The sequence below is a fragment of the Ptychodera flava genome, chromosome 5 (assembly GCF_041260155.1).
Source record: "Ptychodera flava strain L36383 chromosome 5, AS_Pfla_20210202, whole genome shotgun sequence".
NCBI lineage: Eukaryota > Metazoa > Hemichordata > Enteropneusta > Ptychoderidae > Ptychodera > Ptychodera flava.
In genome coordinates this window covers 9,170,731-9,196,239 of record NC_091932.1, presented here as the reverse complement: position 1 = coordinate 9,196,239, position 25,509 = coordinate 9,170,731, and the positions used below count along the sequence as shown (strand labels likewise).

The 25,509-nt window shown below is 39.4% G+C and overlaps 2 protein-coding genes across 2 annotated transcripts; both read left to right on the top strand.

Annotated features, from left to right (window-relative positions):
* The first annotated feature begins 11,058 nt into the window (after nucleotides 1–11,058).
* On the top strand, nucleotides 11,059–13,499 carry LOC139132691 (uncharacterized). The gene is made up of 5 exons (XM_070698958.1): nucleotides 11,059–11,259; nucleotides 11,699–11,845; nucleotides 12,106–12,392; nucleotides 12,766–12,981; nucleotides 13,247–13,499. Exons 1-5 carry the CDS (start codon nucleotides 11,059–11,061, stop codon nucleotides 13,497–13,499), a joined length of 1,104 nt encoding a protein of 367 aa, XP_070555059.1.
* A 268-nt stretch (nucleotides 13,500–13,767) lies between these two features.
* Nucleotides 13,768–15,779, top strand: LOC139132945 (uncharacterized). The gene is made up of 3 exons (XM_070699287.1): nucleotides 13,768–14,091; nucleotides 14,620–14,823; nucleotides 14,950–15,779. The coding sequence occupies exons 1-3, from the start codon at nucleotides 14,050–14,052 to the stop codon at nucleotides 15,340–15,342; spliced, it is 639 nt and encodes a 212-aa protein (XP_070555388.1). The 5' UTR covers nucleotides 13,768–14,049; the 3' UTR covers nucleotides 15,343–15,779.
* The last annotated feature ends 9,730 nt before the right edge of the window (nucleotides 15,780–25,509 follow it).

Genomic DNA, 25,509 nt, shown 5'->3' with positions numbered 1-25,509 from the left:
AGAGGTTAAATTACATATTATATGGACTCTAATATGCAGGGGAGGCTCACTGTTTTTCGCGCATAAAAATTGAGAGGGTCACTATTTATTGTGCGAACACTTTTGAAGGGTGACAATTTTTCATGCAGTGTCATTTTGAAAAACACCAGTCCCACTCCCCTCTGTAATTTCTGTTAAGTCCCTAAGCAGCTTTCACAAGAAGCTCTACTGACCAACTATCATTAAGGTATTATAATATGAGTTCTGCCCAGGGGCGACAACTCTGTGGGCTACTGACCAGCAAATGTCTCAGTGCAGCCCTGACCTCTCCAAGATACCTTGAAGCATAAATCTTTCTTGACCTGTTTTCCCATGCAATGCGTATAAACGAGGCAACTTTACCTGACCTGATGGTGAAAGTGTGCAAAACAGTGAGATTTGTTACAGGGTGATCTCCTTGGTTGCGGGACTTTATTCCAATTTCGGATTACGTAGTCACAAAAGGGAAAGCAGTGAATTCAGTGAAGCTTTAAAATTTACTATGTAAATTATAAAGGTTTGATGAAAATACTTGTGACTTGTTAAGGGACCGTTCGTTTTTACGGCCGGGGGGCGGCAAAATCCAGGGGGGGGGGGTCATCATATATTTTGGAATCTGCGAAGGGGGGGGGTCATCACTTTTCACTGGTAGGAAAGGGGGGGTCACCACATTTTCAAAAACATAATACCTACAATAAAGTTCACTTTATGCCATGGCCATGATTGACCTCTTTCCTGGCGGGCCGCCTTCGGAGGCCCACTACAATAAATATATTTTATGTATTACCCATGAGCCTCTTAACGGGCAGACGCCTTTTGCAGCCTGCTCCAATTAGGTTTACTTCATGCAATGGCCATGATCGACCCTCTTTACCGGCAGGCGGCCCACTACAATAAATTGACTTTATTGCAATACCTCATTACCATCTTTACGGCCGGACGCCTTCAGCGGCCCTGTTCAGTAAAGTTTACTTCGTGCAATGGCCATGATCGACCCACCATTTTACCAGCGGGCCACCTTTGGTTACCCACTGGAATAAAGTTGACATTACGTAATGGCCCATGACCCTCTTAACTGGAGGGCTGCCTATGGCGAACCACTCCAATAAAGTTTACTTTATACAATGTCCATGGACATGAGTTGTCTATGGAAATGAAGTTAAAAATCGCCTTTCAGTCGTCCTAATTAACAGACGTTTGCATGGATGTGGCTGAGAAGTTTGTGCACTGGCATCTGTGCTACATGAATAAAGTGCGCCGCGTACCGGAGTTCAAATGCAAACCATATGGGTAAATTTGACATATGGGTTTGGGTTATATTTCCGCGGGGGGGGGGGGGGGGGTCATCAAATTTTTCGTCTGACAAAGGGGGGGTCATCATTTTTTCGCGAAAAATGCAGGGGGTCTATATTTTTTGAACACCGGCGACAAGATTTTGCTGGTCCCCAGGCCGTAAAAACTGAACGGTCCCTAAAGCAACTTTTAACAGCTTCTTTACTTTTCACAAATGCCTCAACTTTAGATGACATGACTTCTATTTAATGACCTAGGAACGGCAAGGTCTATTGCTTTAATGAGACTGCCTGAAACGAGACTTCGTTTGCAGGGATTTTTATAATAGCACGTTACTGCAATCTAAATAACTTTATACAAAACCAGCAGCTATGTCGCTTTTGACGTTGGTGAAGTTATTGAGCGTCTAATACCACATTGGTAAGTGTACAACATGACCAGAGCCTAAATTCGTATTAGTATCAGAATAACAGAGAAAGGAGATTCTTCCATAATATCGACATGTCAGACACACTCAAAGTTTACTTTCCTATTGAAGACAAGTCACTGTTATTGGGAATTTGTCACTGGAAGTGATTAAAAATTGAAGTCGATATGATACACATGAAAAAAGAAATGCGGTTACCATAGCCCTGTCTATAACTGATGCCTATATTGGATTGAATTGTAAACAAGTTGACATTAAAAGTCTCGCCAGCGGCTTACTGACTACGCATGCGCAGATTCATAATATACTATGCGAGTAACCGGAAGTGTACCCGACTTAATTCATGGGCGCCGCCATGGTTTTGGGTGCTTGTAAATAAACAAGTACAAAACGTGCAAAGTATAATTTTATAACATGGCATTAGCAAAATATATCTCTTTTATCAGCCAGTAAGTATTACAACCATTTCAGCATTAGATAGCGAAGCCACTGCAGTGGACTGCAATAAAACTGCTCACACTAATAGTTTCAGCTGTAGCCAGCTGGCATAGTTGACAAAATTGTATGTCCCATGCAAACAGTTGTCTGGGGAAGTTGAAATAAACAAGATTTGTACACGGACCAGTGTGCATGGCTTGTTTTCTTTTCATAGTGCATTATAGAATATTGAAATTTTGTAGCTCGCAAAGAAAAAGTCTTGCTAGTGGTAGATTCAATTCAAAATTCATTTATCGTTTGTATTTTCTTTTAAACTCTAAAGACTATTTTTCAAAAGTACGATTATAGTTTTTTCAAAGCATGTGTTAGCTGCCTGTCTCATAGGCAGTAGGTGCCCATTGCTTGCCAAAGTTGTTATATTGATATAATTTTAAACGTTTGTATAACTAGTAAAATGTTTTCCTGCAATAAAATGTTTCAAACCAGATCGATGTGTCAGTGTAGTGTGTTATGACTGGGCAGTTTCTGTTTACGAGGCGCCAAATGTAAAAAAAAAATAATATACATACATACATACATACACACGCATATATATATATATATATATATATATATATATATATATATATATATATATATATATATATAAATAATCATACGCGTACGCATAGAGTGTATTCATTCAGACATGTACAATACATACATACGTTCATACATACATCATACGTATACACGTACACACATAATTTCGCACAAACATGCATAAACACACACACTACACATACATACATACATAGATACATACATACATACATACATACATACATACATACATACATACATACATACATACATAGACTATAGAGCCTGGACAAGGGTCGAGCCTCGACGCGAAAAAATTTATATACATAGAACCTCGTTCTGACTTACTGATACAGCTGGACGTCGTTCTGACTTACTGATACAGCTCGAAAATTTTATATACATAGAACCTCGTTCTGACTTACTGATACAGCTGCAAAATTTTATATACATAGGACCTCGTTCTGACTTACTGATAGAGCTGCAAAATTTTATATTCACAGAACCTTGTTCTGACTTACTGATAGCGCTGCAAAATTTTATATACATAGAACCTCGTCCTGACTTACTGATAGAGCTGCAAAATTTTATATACATAGAACCTCGTCCTGACTTACTGATAGAGCTGCAAAATTTTATATACATAGGACCTCGTTCTAACTTACTGATACAGCCGCAAAATTATATAATATATAATATATATATTATATGTAGGAACTTGTTCTGGCTGACTAATACAGCCGCAAAACGATGCTGTGCGTTCCGGCGTTGAAGGTGCTGGACGAGAGGCGGTAGGCCTCTCGCGCCGCGCTGGGAAAACACAGTATCGTACGCAGGGCCATGGAGCTAAGAAGGTACCATGGCAGGGCTAAGAATGATCCAGGCTAGGTGCAATTATTGTAGCCCATATGCCGTGCGCGTGCGCTGGCTTTTCTGACCTGTTTCCTTTGCAGCGCTGGCCTGTAGCGGCTGCTGCTTCACAGCAACACGTTAGGAAAAGACCGCGCACAGCCCGGCCGGCCGTGAGCTGCCTTTTTTGCGGCTAGACCCTGGCAAGACTAAAGCTGATACACGCATAGTGCTAGCTCTGCATGGCAGGGCTGTGTGTTACCGGCGTTATACGGCCTCCCACCACAAGAGCCACCATGGGAGGCCGTATAATGCCGGTAACACACAGCCCTGCCATGCAGAGCTAGCATAGTGCTAGCGCTTATGCTATTCAAGTGCATTTGAACTTTCCGGTTTATTTTGTGCTAGCGACAACAATGACCGTGGTATTGCTATCACGAGAGATCACCACTGATCTGGGCTGTTCGTAGAAGAAAGGACATGCGCTAGGCGTCGACCACACAGTGCTTGTTCACTGCAGGTCACTGCAGTCGGCTGTGCAACCTACTTTCGCGGTCTACAGAGTTAAGAGAATAAAGACAAAAATTTAATTCGGAAATTTTGGTGCAATAAACCCATGCACTATGATGGATGAAGGCAAATTTGTGTAACAAGACAGCAATTCTTGGTCTTGGACTTTTCTCGGGCATTCGACGCAAGGAGAATGGCGGTACACAGAGCATTGTGCTTGGTTGTGTTTACGAGAATTAGAAATGATCAGACATTCCAATTCACCAGTCAATAAGCGACACTCAGCCGATAGAATATATGAGATTCATTGAAAATGGCATGGAGGTAGAAAGAGATCTCTTACGACCTCCAATCCGTCTTCAATGAATCTGATATACTCTGTCGGTTGAGCGTGCTGATTTACTGGTGTTTAGAGTGTCTGATCATTTCTAATTCTGGTAAACAAAACAGTTGTATTAGGGACTGGTCAGTGTCTTGGCCTAGGGGCGGTGGATTATTTTTTGCCGATGTCAAAAAGTGGCTGAACCCCCCAATTTCAACTTTCGAAAACAGGATGTCCCCACATTCCAACTTTCGAAAACAGGGTGACCCCCCCCCCCACAAAAATATGTTTATTATTAAAGTAACGCGCCCGAAGGGCGCCCGAAAATGCAACTTAATGCTGAAATTTGTGGCTGGCACAATGCATTTTATGCAAGTATGAGCCTTGTTGAACTTGAAAAACACACTGACCCCCCTATTGGGCATTTCAAAAACATGGTGCCCCCCCGTCACCAAAGTCAAAACCAGGGTGACCCCCATGAATCCACCGCCACCCCTGGCTGGAGCAACTGACCAGTCCCTTAGCTACATGCTCGCGTGTACCGCCATTCTCCTTGCGTCGAATGACCCGAGGAAAGCCCAAGACCAAGAATTGCTGTCTTGTTAGACAAATTTGCCTTCATTCATCATTGTGCATGGGTTTATTGCACCAAGATTTCAGTATTAAATTTTTGTCTTTATTCTCGTAACTGTGTAGACTGCGACAGTTTCGTTGCACAGCTGATGGACTGCAGCGGTCTCAGTGAACGATCGTTGTATGGATGACGCCGTTGTATGGTTGATGAGTAGCCCTGCGTACAGGTCTGTGTGTTCCCAGCCGTATAATGCCGGGAACGCACAGATATGTACACAGGGCTAGGCTGCGAGCAACCCAGATCAATGGTGATCTCACCTGATAGCAATACCACGATCATTGTTGTGGCTACCTGATAGATCAAAATAAACCGGAAAGTTCAAATGCACTGAATAGCACCAGCCCCAGCACTATGCGTGTATTGGCTTTCGTCTTGCCAGGGTCTAGCCACGTACGATACTGGCCAGAGTTCAATCACACTTTCTGAGCACAAGCATCACCAGGTATTACACTTAATCCAAGACGAGTCTGTATGTAAAAGTTTCTCCACAGAGTCTGTGTATAAAACTTCCCAGCTAGCTGTATGTAAAATTTTACCACCGAGTCTGTGTATAAAACTTCCCAGCTAACTGTATTTAAAATTTTCCACCGAGTCTGTGTATAAAACTTCCCAGCGTGCTGTCTTCAGAACGAGTTGGTATGTAAAATCTTCCCACATAGTCTGTGTATAAAACTTCTCAGCTATAGCTCTCTTCAGAACGAGTCTGTATGTAAAATTTACCCACCGAGTCTGTGTATAAAACTTCCCAGCTATAGTTGTGCCCTCAGAACGAGACTGTATGTAGATTTTGCTGTGTGTAGTTGTATCATCAGAACGCTCAGGCCCGATATATGTAAACTTTTTGCAGCTGTATCGCTGTATCAGAACGAGGTTCAATATGTAAGAAACTTACTCAGCTCAGCTTCATCAGAACGAGGCTGTATATATAAGATTTTGCAGCGCTGTCAGATACTGTAAACGTCAGCAGCTGCCTCGAAAACGAGGCTCAATGTAAAATCTTCGAGCTGTATCATATGGAACGTCATTGCTGCCTTCTGAGGTTTATTTGCTGTATTTGATGAGATGACATCAGAGTCATGCCTTTATATGATGAGTCGTATAATATATGATTAGGTGACGCCTTTTTATTATAAGATGGTGTCAATATATCATAAGGTGTTGTTCTTATATAATTAGGTGACGTCAATATGTGATTTAGTAATGCCTTTATATGGTTAGGTCGTGTCAATATATGACTAGTGACGCCTTTATACTATAAGGTGGTATCAATATATCATAAAGTGCTGTTCTTATATAATTAGGTGACATCTACATATGATTTAGTCATGCCTTTATATGATTAGGTAGTGTCAATATATGATTAGGTGACGCCTTTATATTATAAGGTGGTATCAATATATCATAAGGTGCTGTTATTATATAATTAGGTGACATCAATATATGATTTATAATGCCTTTATATGGTTAGGTCGTGTCAATATATGATTAGGTGACGCCTTTATATTATAAGGTGGTATCAATATATCATAAAGTGCTGTTATTATATAATTAGGTGACATCAATATATGATTTAGTAATGCCTTTATATGACTAGGTCGTGTCAATATGTGATTAGGTGACACCTTCATATTATAAAGGTGGTAATCAATATATAATAAGGTGCTGTTATTACATAATTAGGTGACATCAATATATGATTAGGTTGTGTCAATACATGATTAGGTGACGCCTTTATATTATGAGTTTGTGTCAATATATCATAAGTTCCGTAAATATATAATTAGGTGACATCCACATGTGAATAGGCAATGCCGTTATATTTCGAGTCAATAACAGTACATGATTAAGTAGTGCTTATATATTGTTAGATCACAGCATTATATGAATTGAAAAGGCCATTATATTATAAGGTAATGTCAATATATTATTTAGTAGCGTCAATATATTATGTGTGCACGCCATTATTATTATGTGTAACGTCTTTATTATTATGTTTAAAGTCATTATATGATTATATAGAGGGCGCACGCCTTTGGACACTTTCTTTGAGCGTGCAAACTTTCATTCGCTTTGCCCGACGCATAAGTTCTTGCGGGGTACATCACTCAAATCTCAATGGATGGAACGGATTTTATGGGAGTTGGGACTTGGAAATTTCTTGCAGAAATTCATAGACGAATTATTATTTGCAATCTATGTATTTATGTATGCGTGATTTTTGATATGTATGTTCTTGATTAGACTAGAGTGGTTACAAGTCAATGTGTGTGCAAGAAATTTGATTTTGGAATTTCACCGAATGTTGATTCACTATACATGGCAGTCTATGATGAAACCCTATAAATAATTTTTTTAAAATAAAAAAATAGGAAAACCTGTGCATTTATGTACACCTAATTACTAGTATTAATAATCATGATTAGACTACAGTGGTTTCAAGTCAATGGTTTGGGCAAGAAATTCGATTTTGGAATTCACTGAAATGTCCATTCACTATACGTGGCAGTGTATAATGAACTATGAATAATTTTTTTTCCAATACAAACAAGTTAACTTTGCATTTATGTACACCTAATTACTAGTATTAATATTCATGATTAGACTAGAGTGGTTTCAAGTCAATGGTTGTACAAGAAATTTGATTTTGGAATTTCACCGAAATGTTGATTCACTATAATTTGAGGCTATAAGGAAACAGCAAATAACTCATAGGTTATCTGATTGTCATGATCTCGCATCCACCGATACGCAAACTCAATCACGACGAGGTCTTGTTCTTTACAACTGAACACTAACACCTTTATTGCATAACGCCATAACTCAAAAGCACATGGTAAGCACTTACATATCCATACGCCAGTGAAAGGATCACTGTTTACTCATACCTATGAATGTATACATGGGTACAAAAAACAATGTAGTCCCAAAAATCATCACATTCCTCCCCCCCCCCCCCCTTATGAGTCAGAACCCCGTTTCTGAAAAAGCATAAGAGCACTGGGAAAGAATAATACTCAATGTGTCGTCAATAGCAAAAGTCTGGAGCATATCACATTATGGCTCAAATGATTTTTAGGGCTTTAATTTACCCATGCACGAGACAAACATCTGCATTACTGTTTGCAGTACCTTCACTGCATGAAAATGCAATAATACAGATAAATTCACATTAATGAGTTGCCTGTATTATAGAATAATACACGTGAATTCACATGAATCCACGTGAATATAGGCTTGCTGAATACAAACAATGGATTCTTGACTGTATTCATTTGTATATGCACTCTTCAGTTAAAATACAGGCAATAATCCATGCTAATACAGTAAGTATTATAGTGTTTTTACGCAGTGCTTTAAGATGAACAATGTCAAATGAGTACTCTTGAAGTATCAAACTCCACCGCAAAAGTCTCTGATTCTTATCTTTCATATGTAACAACCAACGCAATGGATGATGATTTGTTTGAACAATAAAATGCTTACCAAACAGGTAATGTCTCAATGATTGTATAGCCCAAACAATACTCAAACATTCCCGCTCTATGGTAGAATAGTTAATTTCTCTCTGAGCGAGCTTGCGACTTAAGTAAGCAATAGGGTGCTCTTCGTTGTCATCATCAACTTGGCTAAGTACAGCGCCAATCCCTCTGTTACTTGCATCCACCTGGACGATGAAGGGCTTGTTGAAGTCAGGATTACTCAACACAGGATACGAAGTCATAACTTCTTCAGCTCTGCAAAAGCCTCTTCACACTCTGTGGTCCAGCTTACTCGTGTAGGTACACCTTTCTTGGTTAACTCTGTCAACGGACAAGCAATACTTGAAAAGTTGGGTATAAAACGCCTGTAGTATCCAACTAGGCCCAGGAACGCTCTGACATCAGTTTTCGTTACTGGTCTCGGAAAACTCTGTACTGCTTTAATTTTCTCTGGCTGGGGTTTCACTTTGCCACATCCTGCAATGTGTCCAACCACTGGAACTTCTGGAAATCCAACTTTACATTTGCTTGGTCGAATTGTCAGTCCCGCATCTCTGATTCTGACAATAGTTGTCTGAGGTGCTCAATATGCTCATTCCATGTTTGATCGGCAGTATCAACATCATCAAAGTATGAATTGACAAACTCTTGACATCCATCAAGTACCATCTGCATCAACCTCATAAAGGTTGCGGGGGCGTTTTGCATACCAAAGGGCATCACAAGGAATTCATACTGGCCATATGGTGTGATGAATGCAGACTGGCTCTGGCATCTCTGTCCAAAGGTATCTGCCAATACCCTTTAGTTAGGTCGATACTGGTTATATAGTTGGCCATCCCTAACTTCTCAATCATCTCATCTGTACGCGGCATGGGAAATGGGTCAAACTCCGTCACTTTGTTCAGTCCGCGATAGTCTATGCAAAAAAGCCATGATTGGTCCTTTTTCTTGACAAGAATAATAGAAGCAGCGTACGGACTATGTGACTTCTGTATTGTGCCGGCCTTCAGCATCTTACTCAGTTCCACCTTGACTGTTTCCTTCAAAGACTCAGGAAGTCTGTAGGGTCTGAGCCGAACAGGTTGTTCTGTGGTTGTAGTAATACTATGCTCTATGAGTGGTGTGCGTCCAGGACAGTCAGTAAACAAATCACCGAACTCTTCTAACAACGCTGTTGCTTCTGCCCTCTGTACATCTGTCAATCCACTGTATATCTCAACATCTTTCCATGTCTCCTCGGAAGACACCAATGGCAATATCATTTCCACTGGGCACAGACTCATCATAGTCTTCATCAGTTTTCCTCACAAGAAAGGCAGTCCCTTCTCTTGAAAACCACTTTCGCAACATGTTCACATGATACACTTTCTTCTTCTTTCTCTTGTTTCCTATCTCTACTTCATAGTCAACTGTAGAAATCCTCTTGGTTACTTTGTATGGTCCCTGCCATTGTGCTTGCAATTTGTTGGTGGACGATGGCAACAAAATCAGCACCTGGTCCCCTATCTGGAACTCTCTTTCTCTCGCAGTTCGGTCATACCATACTTTCTGTTTCTTCTGAGCGGTGGACAGGTTTTCTGTAGCCAGATCTGTCATCTGCGCTAATCTGTCACGAGTCTCAACAACAAACTGTGCTAAGTTCTCTTCACTAGGCAATTCTCCGGTCCACAACTCTCTCATGCACGGGTGTTCAGATAGCTTGTATACGGAAACTTAGCGAACTCACGCGCATGGCGAGATTGCGCGAGATTTTGTAACGTGACTTGCTTCGTTAGAGGTCGCCATCTTGATTGTGCTCATCGAGTGTATGCTTCGTACTCGGAAATATTCGGATTTGTTCGATATTATCGCAGGTATATATTGTTTTGAGAGTTCGGTTAGACTCGGGAGTTGTCGGCAGTACGTCGGCCGTTCGGACGTTTGTTTTACGTGGAGGTGAAGTTGCAGTGATTTGACTTCAATTTCGATCGCGATTTTCAAGCACGGACAGAGGCAAGTAACATTCATGTAGATGTATATGTATTTTTAGGGGTCGAAATTTCAAATAAACATATTGTTTATGTCTTGAAACCAATTTTTCGTTGTTGAGTGGGTTTTATCCAATGAAACTGTGACATTGCCGTTCCCTTGGTTATTTTCTGTTTACGTTGGCATTTTTCCAAAATGACCTATAAATCGCTGTGTGGCGCCAAAATTGCTCGTTTGGTAACTTTCAGTGAATGTTGTCATGATGGCGAAATCTGTGACCGATCATGAAAATTACCTTCAAACACATTGTCGAATCTGCTCAAAGTTGCTGACAGGGACTGTACACGATTGTTTTGGCTTGAACGTCGTAGAAGATGTAGGCGGTGTACACCCTACGAAATTTTGCAATGCATGTAAACGTAGTATTGTCACGTACAGAGTATCCAAGGCTAACGGCAAAGTATACAGGCCCGGGACTGTCCCCATACACTGGAACAAACATCCGCGAATAGGACACTGTTTTGTTTGTGCTCGAATGAGTAAACCCGGAAGAAAGTGCAAGGAGAGAAAGAATAGGGGAAGGCCCAAAGTACTGTCCGATGGCTTACAGCAGACTGCAAAAGGTACTTGTGAAACAGCTGGTGTCAATACCGAAAATGCAAGCGAAATACTTATAGTCATTGAACAGAAAGCAGTCAGAAGTCTCAGTGATAATGACATTCCTGTTGATAGATGTGTTGGTGACAATTTGGATTTAATTTTTAGTATCTGTAAGCAGATATTCGATAAGCCTGTTTTGGTAGATTGTAATTGTGATGGAGGGGGCCATATATTTTGTGCAGAATGCATATCTGAGTGGATTAACACCACTCAAAGTTGTCCTGTCTGCCGCACGCAAATTACATCTAATTCCATATCATCAATTCCCAATGTGGTATTTAATTTATTGCTTTCTCTTCGTGTAAAATGTGAGCACAGTATTAAGGGATGCGTTGCAATTCTTAATCTTGAAAACCTTATCCAACATGAGAATCAGTGTCCTAAAAGTCAGCCCCAGTAGTTTGTGATCATGATTACATTGCAACAAATACAAATATCCATGCTAGAAGTGATCCTGATAGAAATGATCGTATAGATCCCAACATCAGTCAAGATAATAGTGCGTGTACACACAGAAAGCAATACAAACCCTGCTAGAGTCAGATAACCTTGATGAAACTCCAGGTTTTGAGGAATTGACAACTGCGTGCATCAAGAGAAAACTGTCAGCGACTGCAGGTTACAAATCTGGTGCACCAATAAAACTAAAGACAAAGGGACAGGTAAGGACTTTATTTTTCTGATTGTTAGGAGTTATACCAGTCACTTCTATTGTCATTCATATGTGAGGAAAGATTTTTCAGAGTGAATAATTGAAAAAAGAGCTGCATATAAATACAGTTATAATAAAGTGCAGAGATAAATACAGTGCATATAAATAGTTATAATTAAAGCGTAAAGATTTTTCAGGGATCTTTAACTTTATTCCTGTTGGCATAAAAGTGGCACATAATGATAGTTTCTGATTTTTTTTCCTGTGTAGCCCTTATGCCAAACCTATGTACCCCAGGCCAGGAAAGTATCTGGAGAAGTCAGTGAGCGGACAAAAGCAATGAGGGCCAAGTGGGTGGAAGAGACCCGGAGCAGACTTGCTGGTGGTGATGATTACTCAACAGTGCAACAACAAAAGGAAATAAAGAGGATAAAAAAGGATGAGAAAGATGTCATTCTTGGAGAATTGGGTCTTACACCAAACATTCCTGACGGCGCTGGTCTTATCCTGAAATCTAGCTTAAGTTTGCCATGGAACAAGCTTCGATCACTGAAACGGTTAGTACCTTCATGTAGTAACCAAGTAGTTTGGTAGTGCAGTGCACTGTCGTTACAATTGCTCGAATGCACAGATATATGTGATCAATTGTTTTAAAAAGTTGTATTAGTTGACATCTTTATTGTATGATTTGCCGAGGTAGATGTCAGCATCAAAGCGAGTGAAATAGTTCCCAAGAAAATTTGTGTAAAATGTAGTAGCTTGGAAGTTTTTCTGTTCATTGTAACTTTTTCATGGCCAATGTTAGCCAACTGTTGATATATCGAATTTTGACATTGTATATTGTATGCAAATGTAAAATGTTTTGTTTGAATTATCAGGTACTTAGTGCAGGTACTTTTGATTTATTGATGCGTATTGTTTATTCATTAGATGGCTTCGTAGTTGGAGAGTGAACTTAGGTAGTGAGAGGATAGAGAGACAGCTTGCCACTAACAGGAAGTATCCATTATCTGCTGTAAACCTTCCCTTTGTATTCACTGTAAGAGGCCCTGATAATAAACAGGACACTGAGATCCGTCTGGCACCTTGTGTAGCAGTGCAGGATCTTGTGCAAACTGTTGTCAGCTACTTGGATTACTTGGAAAGGTAAACCTGTAGATTTCAGTAGATCAAGAACAAGCATAGTTTTTGCTTTCAGAAACTTAAAGTCAATTCAGTTAGACTTGATTAAGTGCCCTTTGTAGTCAGGGATTGATACCAGATATTTCAAAGTGACAATGACCATCATTTAACTCTATAGGTGACATTCATATTGTTGATAAGTGGATTTTAGGGAGACTGAAATTCACTTGTTTGCACATAATCAATTGTGACCCTAAATAATGATATCAGTGATTTTTTTTCTTTTCAGTGAAAACAAACTCACTACACATGATGGTTACATCCCAAAAGACCAGATATGGATGAAAGTAGGAGGTGATAAGGGGAAAGGATACATGAAAAGTGTGTTTGAAATCTGTAATGTGGAGTCCCCCAATTCTCTGAAGCACTCTGTTGTATGGAACCTATTTGCTGCTGCTGATAGTGAGGTCAACTTGAGGACAGCAATGGGGGTGTACAAAAGCAGATTGACCAACTTGATGGCCATAAATGGAAGTAAGTGATCAAATATCAAACTTTCACCTATTCTGTTTTCTCTTTTACAGGAGTTACTCATGTCATTTCCATTACAACAGCTGAGATTGACCATGTTCAAATGAATTCACCTTTCCTTTTATTTCAGGCAGTTCTTAATTTCCCCAGTGGCAGTTAGTTTTCAGTGGATTACATTTATTTAAACTAATAACTCAAATCAGCGTACATTTCTTTCAGATGCCAACAGTACAGATCAACAGTCATTTTCAGCACTGGCTTTGCATTGCCGGGTTAACCAACGGCCAAGTTGGAACCTTTTTGTGCACAACTCTGACAACACCACTATAACACTGTGTTAACACTATGTGAGCCTAGTTAAGCTGACTGGAAGCCGACTCTTTTTTTGCTGTATTATGGTATGATAATTAGTGTGACATTTATCATCCACTACTGTAAGTTTGTTTTGTATTGTCAGTAGATACATAGTGTGTGCACTTTATTTATTTATCTATTCAATTAATGAACACCATGTATTCAATTTTAGAGATAAAACAATTGTAGTCCATACAATGGGAGACTATGAATATCTTGGAAGAATCTATGGTCTTTCAGGGCCCAGTGGTGAGTACCTTGGTTTGATAAGATGTATTATAAGGCACTTGAAGATGAATGGGCTTACATGTTTGTGGGCATAGTTTGTGTCATCTCATCAAAAATAAAGTGTTCTGTGGTAACACTTTGCATGTAGAGTAGCAGTACTCTTATATGACAAAATTACAGTTTCCACTGTTCTAATGTATGCCACTAATCTACAGGTTGAGTAGTAATAATAATTAATATATGTTGTTGACACACATATATTTACAGACAGAAATGCACAAGTTTGCTCCTTGAGAGACAACTGTGCTGTTTGCTATATTTACAGTATTCTATCTATGTGTATCAACTTTAGATACTTGTCTTATTCAAAAAAGCATGCTACAATAACAAGCTTTCATACATTTGGCTGTGTCAGTCTACTTTGTATGTCATTATGTCTCAGGGTAGTGGACCAAGGAACCATAACTGATATACAGAACAAAAATACAGAACAAATTGCCAAAAACTTTGTTGACGGAGCTTTAAGGATTCTACTTTTGTGCATTTCAGGAAAATACTACTGCCTTTGGTGTTATGTTACCAAATCAGAGGCAGTTATGTCACCAGAAGAGAGACCCAATATTGCAGAAAGGACTCTTGATGACCTGGACACATGTCATGCTAAATTTGTTGCAGCTGGCAGCAAACGCAGTCAAGCAGCTGACTTCAAAAATTGTATCCAGAAGCCATACTTTCAATATTCCCTTAGACAGGGTTTGTAGCATTTTCATTTTTCTTTCACTTGAATATGTGACATTTTTGGACTATTTAATAACCCTTTTCTATCTCTCTTCAATAGAACATGGTTTGATCATTGATTTTGCTTTTCTTCTGATATAGGTCTCTATTCCAGTGTTACACCTAAGCCTGGGAATCTTCCTAAGATTCTTCCGGATGTTTGAAAATGCTTGTGCTGAACTTGATTATAAAATTTTAAGTTTTCAGCACAAGCATTATGGAGAGATTGATGAGCCTCTTTTAAAACCTGCTCACTTTGATGTCTATGCTGAAACAGTTCGGAAGGTGTTAGCCATAGAGGAGGAGGCCAAGCAATGCACTGAAAAGGCTACAGAACTAGGGAGTGAAATTGAGGCAGCAGTGTTTGACGATGATGATAGCAGCGATGAGGAGGAGGATGGCCATGGATCTCTGGCACAAATACAGTGTCTGATGAAGAAAAAGAAACAGTGTCTTGCTACAGCAAAAGAAAAGGTTATGATATGTGTTATTTAAAATTGATATAAATATTTTGATTGAAATTAATGTGTTTCAATATTTCTTTCAGCTTACAAGGTCCAACAGTAAATAATGCAAACTCCATTTTGTTACACATTTCAGGAAGAGGAAGCAGAGGCTCTTAAATCCAGTCTCCCCAAAGAGGCTGGACCTACCGTAAAGTCCCTAGATAGGGCCCTAGCATCAATAAATGTAGCCAGGCAGGCTTATCATGGCAAATCATTTGTTGGCAATCATGTTGACAAATGCTGCCAGGTTAGAATTGAAAAGTAATTTAAGCATGCAAGTGTTTTATTACAATTCATCTGGTGAAAAAACAGATTTTTTTCTTTATTTTTCATTTGTGAGTATTATTCACACAGTTATACTGACATTTATCTTTTCAAAGTTCCATTAGCTCTAATTTTGTATACTTTTTCAGAGTTGTTGTTCTGTGTGCCAACTGCTTTTAGTCCCCACGGACACCGTCCGGGGGGACTTATAGGTTTGGTCATGTCTGTGCGTGCGTGCGTGCGTCCGTGCGTCCGTGCGTCCGTCCGTTCACGCAGATATCTCAGAGATGCAAGGAGCGATTTCATTCAAAACTTGGTACAAGGATTACTTCATATGTCATACAGATGCACGTCGATTTGTTTGTGATACGATCCAATATGGCCGCCAGGCGGCCTTTTATTACGATATTTTCATGTACAGAGCCATAACTCAGACATGTTTCAACCAATTTTATTCAAAGTTGGGTACAAGGACATTGACCAATGTCATAGATATGCACGTCGATTTGTTTTGTAATACGATCCAATATGGCCGCCAGGCGGCCATTTTATTACAATTTTTTCATGTATAGAGCCAAAACTCAGGCATATCTCAACCGATTTCATTCCAAGTTGGTACAAGGACATTGACCAATGTCATACATATGTACGTCTATTTGTTTTGTGATACGATCCAATATGGCCGCTAGGCAGCCATTTTATTACGATGTTTTCATGTACAGAGCCATAATACTCAGACATGTATCAAGCGAATTTATTCAAAGTTGGTACAAGGAGATTGACTAGTGTCATACATATGCATGTCAATTTGTTATGTGATACGATCCAATATGGCTGCCGTGCGGCCATTTTGTTACGATTTTTTCATGTACAGAACCATAATACTAAGGCATATCTCAACCGATTTTATTCAAAGTTGGTACAAGGACATTAACCCTATGTCATACATATGTAGGTCTTTCTTGTATGTAGGTCATTCTTGGCCATTGAGCGCTATCTGTATCAAAGTATTTTATCACAGACCAATTAATGAAGAGGACTCTATCCTCTCTGAGGACATGTAATCAAAGTACCCATTAACAAGTGGGGACTGTGTCATCAACGATGACTTGTTCTTGTTTGAATCCCTGAAACATGATGAAATATCCAGCATTCAGCTTTTCAGTACAGCTTGTATGTTAACATGTGCATGTTGTGTCTACAAACAATACTGGCCAATTTACCATGCTTCAGGGAGTAAAACAAGAACTGCAGGTCATACACTGAAATGAATATTAAAAATAGCTAAAAGTTACAGTTAATGCCCCTTTTAAGGGCGCGGAGTTACAAACTGTTTACTTATGTTCACAGAAGTAGTACTGTGATGTTCTTTTCTGAATATCACTTGCTTGTTTGCATATCTACATAGTTCATTTTTTTTTCAGTTCCAAGGTAACAGCTTGTAGAGCATTAACTGGCCATTTTCATGACCACATATGACCTCTCATTCTTTCACATTTCACTGGTATGAATCCATAAATTTGTTGTGAAACTCAAAAGGCTAAGTCATTTTCAAGAGGAGGAAAACACTTCATTCTTGTTTCAAATATTTTTTAATACAGCACACTGCCGAATATGTCAGGAGGTACATGTAGGATCACATATAAGTCTCGAGAATGGCCTGTTACTTGGTTTATTTCAATAAATATTGTGTATAATGTAAGTAAGTCTAAAGGGACAATACCGGTAATTTTTTCAGGATTTGGATATTGCTTTGTAAAGTAGTATGTTATCTTGTTCCTCACAATCAAATATGTTGAAATGTTCAGAAATTAGTTTCTAACCCAAACTTTGTGATTGACACTGTCACATCTTGCATGTGAATTTTAGTCATAGTTATACATTGCTTGATATTCACATTTCCCTTTTGTGTACAAGTTGAGTTGATGCATGATGTCAGTTTTTGTGAAGAAGTTCAATTGATGCAAGAAGAAATGCCCGCTTATAATTTGGTTGCAGCATTATTTACACTGATGGGAATGCAAAGCTAGGTTTCACATTAAATAATTGAATAACTGTCTACTTGCATCAACTGACCTACAGTGACAAACGGAAGAGAAGTCATGAGGCCTCTTACAGTATTATTTCTTATTTTTTTTCTTCAAACTGAAGGCAGAAAACATTCGTGTAATCTTCAACGCAATATCAACGACAACTGAACGGATTTGCCCAGAGTTAGTGCAGGATCCTGAATCCATCAGGGCCAGACACCAACCCCTATTGTTGTTGTTTGGAGCGTGCCACAACATATATTCTTTGTCAAGGGTACTTACTGATGAAGAAATTATACACTTTGGTAAGCATGTCTTCTTGCAGTAAAGATGTACAGTTTATTGTTGCACTAAACACTGATATTATAGTGTTCCACGCTGTTTATAATTGCCTTACAGGTAGGTGTCAGCAATGCAAACAACAAATATTTTTATTCATAAATGCAGACATGTTTTTATCACAGAAAAGACATGAAATAACATGACAGCAGGTATAGCATTTAGTTTAAGTGCCTCTTGTAGTATAAATTTATCAAATGATGAGTCATTTAAAATTTTCTGATTTTTTTTACTGTGTACAGTTGATGACGTGAAGGCACTGATGGTCTACTACCGGAGGCATTTTCCCACTGAATCAGTCTTCCCAAAGCTTCACATTCTTGAAGATCATGTACCACAACGTATCAAACTGACCAAAAGAGGGTTGGGCTTTTATGGGGAAAGTGGGTTGGAAGCTATCCACCATTCATTTAATGTTGCAGCTGTTAACTATGCCAACATGCCTGATGCTCTGAATCGAATGAAATGCCTTGTAAATGATCACCATGTTAAAACACGCCTGTGAGAGATGAATATTAAAGCAGTGTGAGAATTTTACTGGCCTTGGGTAGGAGACTTGGGTGTATTGCACATTTGTGTATATATTTTGAAGTGTTTTGTTATTAAATAATTCATTCTTTATCATGAATTGAAAAGAAAAAGTTGATGTGTGTCGTGTCTTTATTTACTTCAGTTCCCCTCTAGTTCTGCACCAAAGTCCTGTATCAGTAGCAATTAAATGAAATTAAACATCCATTTACACCTGAAAATGAATTCCATTTTTATAATTATATTTTTGTTATTGATTAGTCAATTTCATAAGTGAAACAAGCAAATTTTTTTACACATGTAATAAGTTTTCCAATGCCAAAGAAAAGAATTTAAAATTCAGCTTTGCCTCAAGTGACCGTGTGAGGGCGCTGTTCGATAGAATTTTCGTGTGTTGGTTGGTACTTCTTTCCTCCACCTAAGTTTCTCTGTAGGAAAACTGTTCATGATTGCCAACGGTCCTCTAACCTGGCGTCCATATAGAAGTTCAAATGGAGAGAAGCCAGTAGATTGCTGCGGCGCTTCTCTATATGCGAAGAACAAGTACGGAATGTATCTGTCCCAACTCCTTTGGCTCGTTGCTGCGAACTTCTTCAACATGGATTTACAACGTCCCGTAAAGTTCTCCACAAGACCATTTGCCATAGGGTGATATGGGGATGTCTTCAACTTCTTGATGTGCAACAGTTTACACAAATCTTCCATCAAGTGTGACAGGAAATTAGTACCCTGTCTGACAATATCTCTCTTGGTATTCCAACTCGACTAAAGACAGTGACCACTCCTCAGCTATCCTCTTTGCTTCTAATGTAGGTATAGGTATGGCTTTAGGATATCGCGTAGCGTAATCACATATGGTTAACATGAAACGATTACCACGTGACGTTACAGGTAATGGACCAATCATGTCCATCGCAATGCGCTGAAATGGTTCTTCCAACACCGGCATCGGAATGAGTTTAGCTTTAATACCAGCTTTTTTTGTAGCAGCTTTCTGGCATGCTTCACAAGTACGACAATACTTGGCTACATCTGGAAAGATTCCTGGCCAGTAGTAGTGTTGAAGGAGGCGCGTCTTCGTCTTCTCTACCCCAAGATGTCCAGCAAGAGGTATATCATGAGCAAGGCGAAGTAGTGTTGCACGACACTGTCTTGGCACTACCAACTGATTCAATGTTCGCCCAGGCTTGACTTTTGATGTCCATTTCCTATACAGGAAACCATCTCTCCAATAGAAGCATATATCCTCACTAGCAACTTGGCTTGCTGCAACTGCCAATTTGCGAAATCCACTAAGAGTAGAACAACTCTTCTGAGCTCTCACAATTTAGTGGGCCCTATGTCAAAGACATCAATCACTTCCTCTTCACAAGGAAAGTCTTCATCAACCACTTCTTGGGTTGGTCCACCACTGTCAGCATCAGAACTCAACTGTTGCTCATCACAGACCTCCGTCAGTGACTCAGTGTCATGAGTCATTGACTCAGTCTCTCTGGGTTCTTTAGTCTCTCCACTTGTTGTGTAGGCTTCCTTATTGTCCTCAGGCACAACATGTTCAACACCAGAGATATCATTCATCTGTTCCACTGTAATATCAACTGACTCATCATCAGCAGTACAACGTTGGTTACTCAGTGGTACAACATCATCTATATGAACTGGCTTTGGCTGCACACCAGTTCTGTGAATATCAATCAGCTCGTCTTGAAGCTGTTGCTGCTTCAACTGTGCTTGTCTTGAGTGACGAAGAGTGCTGGCTTGCACCAACTACTATCATCAGTGTCTTCAATGTCATTACCAAGAAGTACATCCTCTGGTAAAGTGTCTAACACAGCAGCCAAAATCTGACCTTCATAGCACTGACACATCACGAGATTCAGCGAATTCAGCGAATTCAATGTTCACATACTGATCATCTACATATGTATCTGGAGGTACAAGAGCTGATGGACAATTGTCTGGTCACAACCTGTGTCTCTCAGTATGCAGGCATGCTGACTGTTCACCTTACCAGGATAGCGGTGTTGGTTTCCACGGTTTCTGGCCACATCACGACATCCACTAGGCACCAACTGCTGGACGCAACATCTGTAAGCCTTCTGTCTTTCCTCAGTGACCTTTCTTTTAGGGCATTTGTTGGCTTTGTGTCCAGGTTTGTGGCAAGAGTAACATGTGAGAACACTCCTTGGTTTACCTTGTTTGGAGTCAGTTTTATCGTTTGCTTGAATGGGTTGCTTCTTTACGTCTGGAGGACGTCCATTAGTACGCTCGCTCTACTTGTGAGTCTCCACATAATGATCAGCCATGTCAACTAATTCTTCAGAATTCTTCGGTTTCTTTTCCATCAACCATACTTGCACATAAGGTGGGGACATCTCTAGCAGTTGCTCAACTGGCATCAGATCCTTCAGTTTATCAAAACTGTTGACATCTACTGCTTCTAGCCATCTGTCAAGAAATCCAGATAGAACAGTTTTCCATTCACCATAGGAATCATCTTTCTGTTTCTTGATCATTCTAAACTTTGAACGATATGCTTCACCTGTAAGTTCATACCGTTCCAAGATCGCATTGCGAACTTTCTTGTAATCTTCACTCACTGCAGGGGGTAACTTTGAGTACGCATCAAGGGCTTTCCCGCCAAAGGTCCAGCCAATCTAGTCGCCCATGTGACTCTGGCCATTCATGTACCTTGGCTAATTTCTCAAAAGTTCTGAGGTATGCATCAATATCTCACCCTCTTCGAACTTTGGCACTTTCGGTCCCTTGTACTCTGACTTCTTAGCATTAGCCAGCTCTGTCTGTAATTGTAGGAGTTTTCGCTGAAACTCTTGATTCTGTCTCCGAAACTCTTGATTCTGTTTCTGAAACTCTTGATTCTGCTTCTGCTGGCTCTTGTGTCCCCAACTGTACAAGTGCCTCTGCTACACTGTGGTCACCTTCACGTCTTTCAGTGTCACTCATCTTGGCTTACCTGTAGTACACCCTTAAGCTTACTCAGTACACAAACTCAGCCAAAATAACTTTAAAAACAGTTAACACTGATAATATACCACAACAAGGTATCAATGAAAGGATACTCTTTGAATACACAAAATGTAAGCAATACCCAAAATACGAACACAGCTGCTTTAGTATTGCAGCACTGAAATGCTGATAAGAAAGTACAGACAAATAAGCTCTCTCAAAAAATTCTGAATATTACACTTTAACTGAAGTAATTCACTTGCAATTAATACACACAATGTGTTACAATATACTTGCAGTTCAATAGTAGTACACTTGTTGCTATGCAACACACAAGTAACTGTTCAGTGTCTCTGATAACAGCCGTCATACTATTAATTTATATTCAGGTTTTTCTGATATTTGACTTGCAAACCACCTTGATGCATACAGCTGACATGCAAATACTGAAAACACAATACCGTATTGTTATTTGTTTTACTCTGTGGTTAATTTATCAAGTCCGATACCACACATCTATGTTCACAATGCACCGTAAACACAGTCAATTTCACTGTAAGATTTCCTTCAGTCTTCTCCGTAGCAAAGCTATGCAATAGCTTCGACTTCACTTCAAAATGCACCACTCGTTAGAACTCCACTGGCTTGGTTCATTGCAGGGGGCACACCGTGCAGGTATTTCTACAACTACACACACTAACGTATACGAGGTAATCCTAGGCTGGTACTCACACAACCTTGAATGGGCCGCTCACTGTAGACATTCAAGTGAAGGTCGCTTCAGAGTTTCACTTTACACTTGCAAACTTTTATGACGTACAAGTATCTCAATGTTTATTTTGTTTTGGCTTTCTCCTGTCAATCTTGATGACTTTCTTCATCACCAGACGAGTTCTTAATTGGCGTTAAGGTAAAGGGCGATGAATTGGAACCGACACGCTTTAGAACATTTCTGCGCAGATTTAACTCCAGCCTGCCGCAAATGGGTTATTTTGTAGCGCATGTATTTAACAATCACCTGTCATTGTTGAAATTGCGCTGTTACCTAATTTTTTGACCCAGTCTGTTAGAAATACATGTGACCTACCTTTTCATATTTTGACCCCCTAGGAAGCTGGTTTTTGTTCAATATGAGCGCAAAATTAACATTTCTCTCCCATTTACATGGCGCATATTACCCATTCACCTGGAGATATTGTAAAAAGTAGCGTGGTGACACCCTTTTATTAAAAGTGTAAACTAAATGGTATTATGTCAGGATTTTATTCGCCAAGTTTGGTCAAAATGACACCATTCAAAGCGACAGGAAGAAAGTTCGAAAATTATGTAGTGATATAATTTCGATATCGTCATTTTGTAATCGATACTTATGTTTAAATTTCTTTACAAACATCGTGAAAAACTATACATTCGATAGATATGGATCTTAATTCTTGGTATTTATTAAAATTAACTCATTTGCTAAGCGTTTTATAATTGCTTTCTTTGGTTTAAGTGAATTATATCATTTTTATTTATTTCTAGCGACGCCATTTTAACATCCTTTTCCATGGAAACGAGCGTGGTGACCCCCATTTTTCATTCATTTTTGCACTTGCACAACTTCCAAGAATATTTGTGCAAAGTTTTAAAAAATGACACCACAACCTAATTTTGACGTAATTCGTAGTACTTCACCTTAAACTGTAGTTGTACTAGAGTTCTCTGTGTTGCTCAACTTGCAGACAGACTCTCTCTATCACTACACATGCAAGCTCTCTTAACTGTACCGTCTATGACAGTCTTGATCAGTTATCTGTTTGTGTTAGTTCCGACCTCAGTTCACAGTTTATAGACACAGGAATATTGACAAGTTGCCTGAGCTTGGTATTCAGTCACAACAGTTACTTACGACAACAACCTAAAGTCAGTACCATCGACTCACCACAGCTAGCATCATGACTTTCCCGCGCTCAAATCACTGCACTGTAGTCTGCAACAGGTGCACGGCAAACTTGCCTCTTACTCAGAGTTGAATTCCTTTGGGTCTGTTTTCAGAATGACGTTGGCACTCGCCTACCTCGTCAATCCATTAGCTGCCACCAATTGTCATGATCTCGCATCCACCAATACGCAAACTCAATAATGACGAGGTCTTGTTCTTACAACTGAACACTAATGCCATAACTCCAAAAGCACATGGTAAGCACTTACATATCCATACGCCAGTGAAAGGATCACTGTTTTCTCATACATATGAATGGTATACATGGGTACTAAACAATGTAGTCCCAAAAATCATCACACTGATCCAAAATTATGATTCAAAAGTTGTTCGACCTGAAGCTTCCAGTTGTTACTGATGACACTATGCACTATTCTGAATAGTTGTATTCTGTCAATGTCCTCAAAAATAACAAATGTAAATACAGCGACATCAACGTTTGACACTGACCTACACCCAATGTATTGTCAATGGGAGAATGATGTAAAATAGTGATCTCCCAAATTGTTATTGAAAGAGTCATTATAGGGGACAGTTATGCACAATAGAGGAGTTGAATAAGTAGAAATCATGACAACTTAAATCAATGTGGCTGCTTGGCTCATCGATACATTGTTTATTATACCTGAAATTTGCACCCAAAGGGCGCGCCGAAAATTGAAATGGCAGAAAATGAAAGTGCCAGGAGGTATTTTTTCTTTTTTCAGTATTCCATATTCTTCAATACGTGCACATGCAATTTCAGCTTTGATGCATGAAAAAGGTGACCCTCCCCAATAGGCTTGCACAAAATTTTTATGGCCCTTCAAAAATGCTTGGGCGAAAAATGGCGACCCAACCGGCCCACTACTCCTGTAATTTATGTCCAGTCCCTTACATTCAGAAATTACAATCACAGCATGTTACCATCCTGCTCACTTCAGTCTTGCTTATAGATTTAGGCCAGCCAAAGCCTTATCATCAGCAAATTGGTAAAGCTTATCATTATTGTCCATATGCATAGGAATATACTCAGATGTAAAAATAGTAAATAATTACGGTGATATAACCGAACGTTGAGGCGAGCCGGCATTTGTCAATCGATCATACGATCGTATGTGGTCTCCTGATCAAAACAATTGCAACCCAACCGACTAACTGCCTGTTGATGAACATTTTTTTTAATTTTCTGATCAACAAATTTGGTGTTATAGTAAACGCACTTGAGAAGTCGGCAAATAAAATTCGAACAGACGCATTGGAAGTGTCAAAGTGTTGTGTGAGGGTATGCAGAAGACAAAGAACTGCACTTTCCGTATTCCTGTGTTGGCGGTAAGCAATTTGTAGTAGGTCTTGATACGGTAATATTTAAGAAACCAAATATTGCAGAAGGATTCTTGCCAGGAATTTCATTGGAATTGACGTTAGTGCAACAGGTCGGTAGTTATTATGTTTCTCTATGAATCAAAAGCACGGGTACACATGTGAGTCAAAGTCGTGACAGAAAGATGTGCCGGCGTCTTGTAAAACAACCAAGAAGTGATGTCAGGTGCTTCTTGTTTACTAAGAAAATACTCAACTTTTCTTAATGTTAGTTTTAAGTGCGGACCAACCAAGCCTACAAGGTTGTAACATTTCTGCAACTCACTCTCGCCTGCTTTCACGATAAAAATACGCTGAACCTCTGAAATCGGTATCATTGCTCCGTCAATTTAGATACGTCCATTCGGAAACAAAATATAATATAAATTACCAGCGTTATATTGAGTATCTCATATTGAACAATAAGAATAAAATAAAATAAGAATAAAATATTAAAGTGACGACAGAGACATACCCGATTCTTGAAAGGGACACAAAATATTAAGTGATGACTGAGAACCAGTACATTAACATTAGCAAAAATAAAAACATCGAAACGGCTATAGACTGACACTAGTACAGAAATTTGCGAGAAATTTTGCGAGAAATGGATACTTCTGCGAGAAGTAAGCGAGAATACATACTTTCTCGGGATCAAGCTGCGAGAACTGTGCTTTCTCGCATGCATGCGAGAAATTGAATT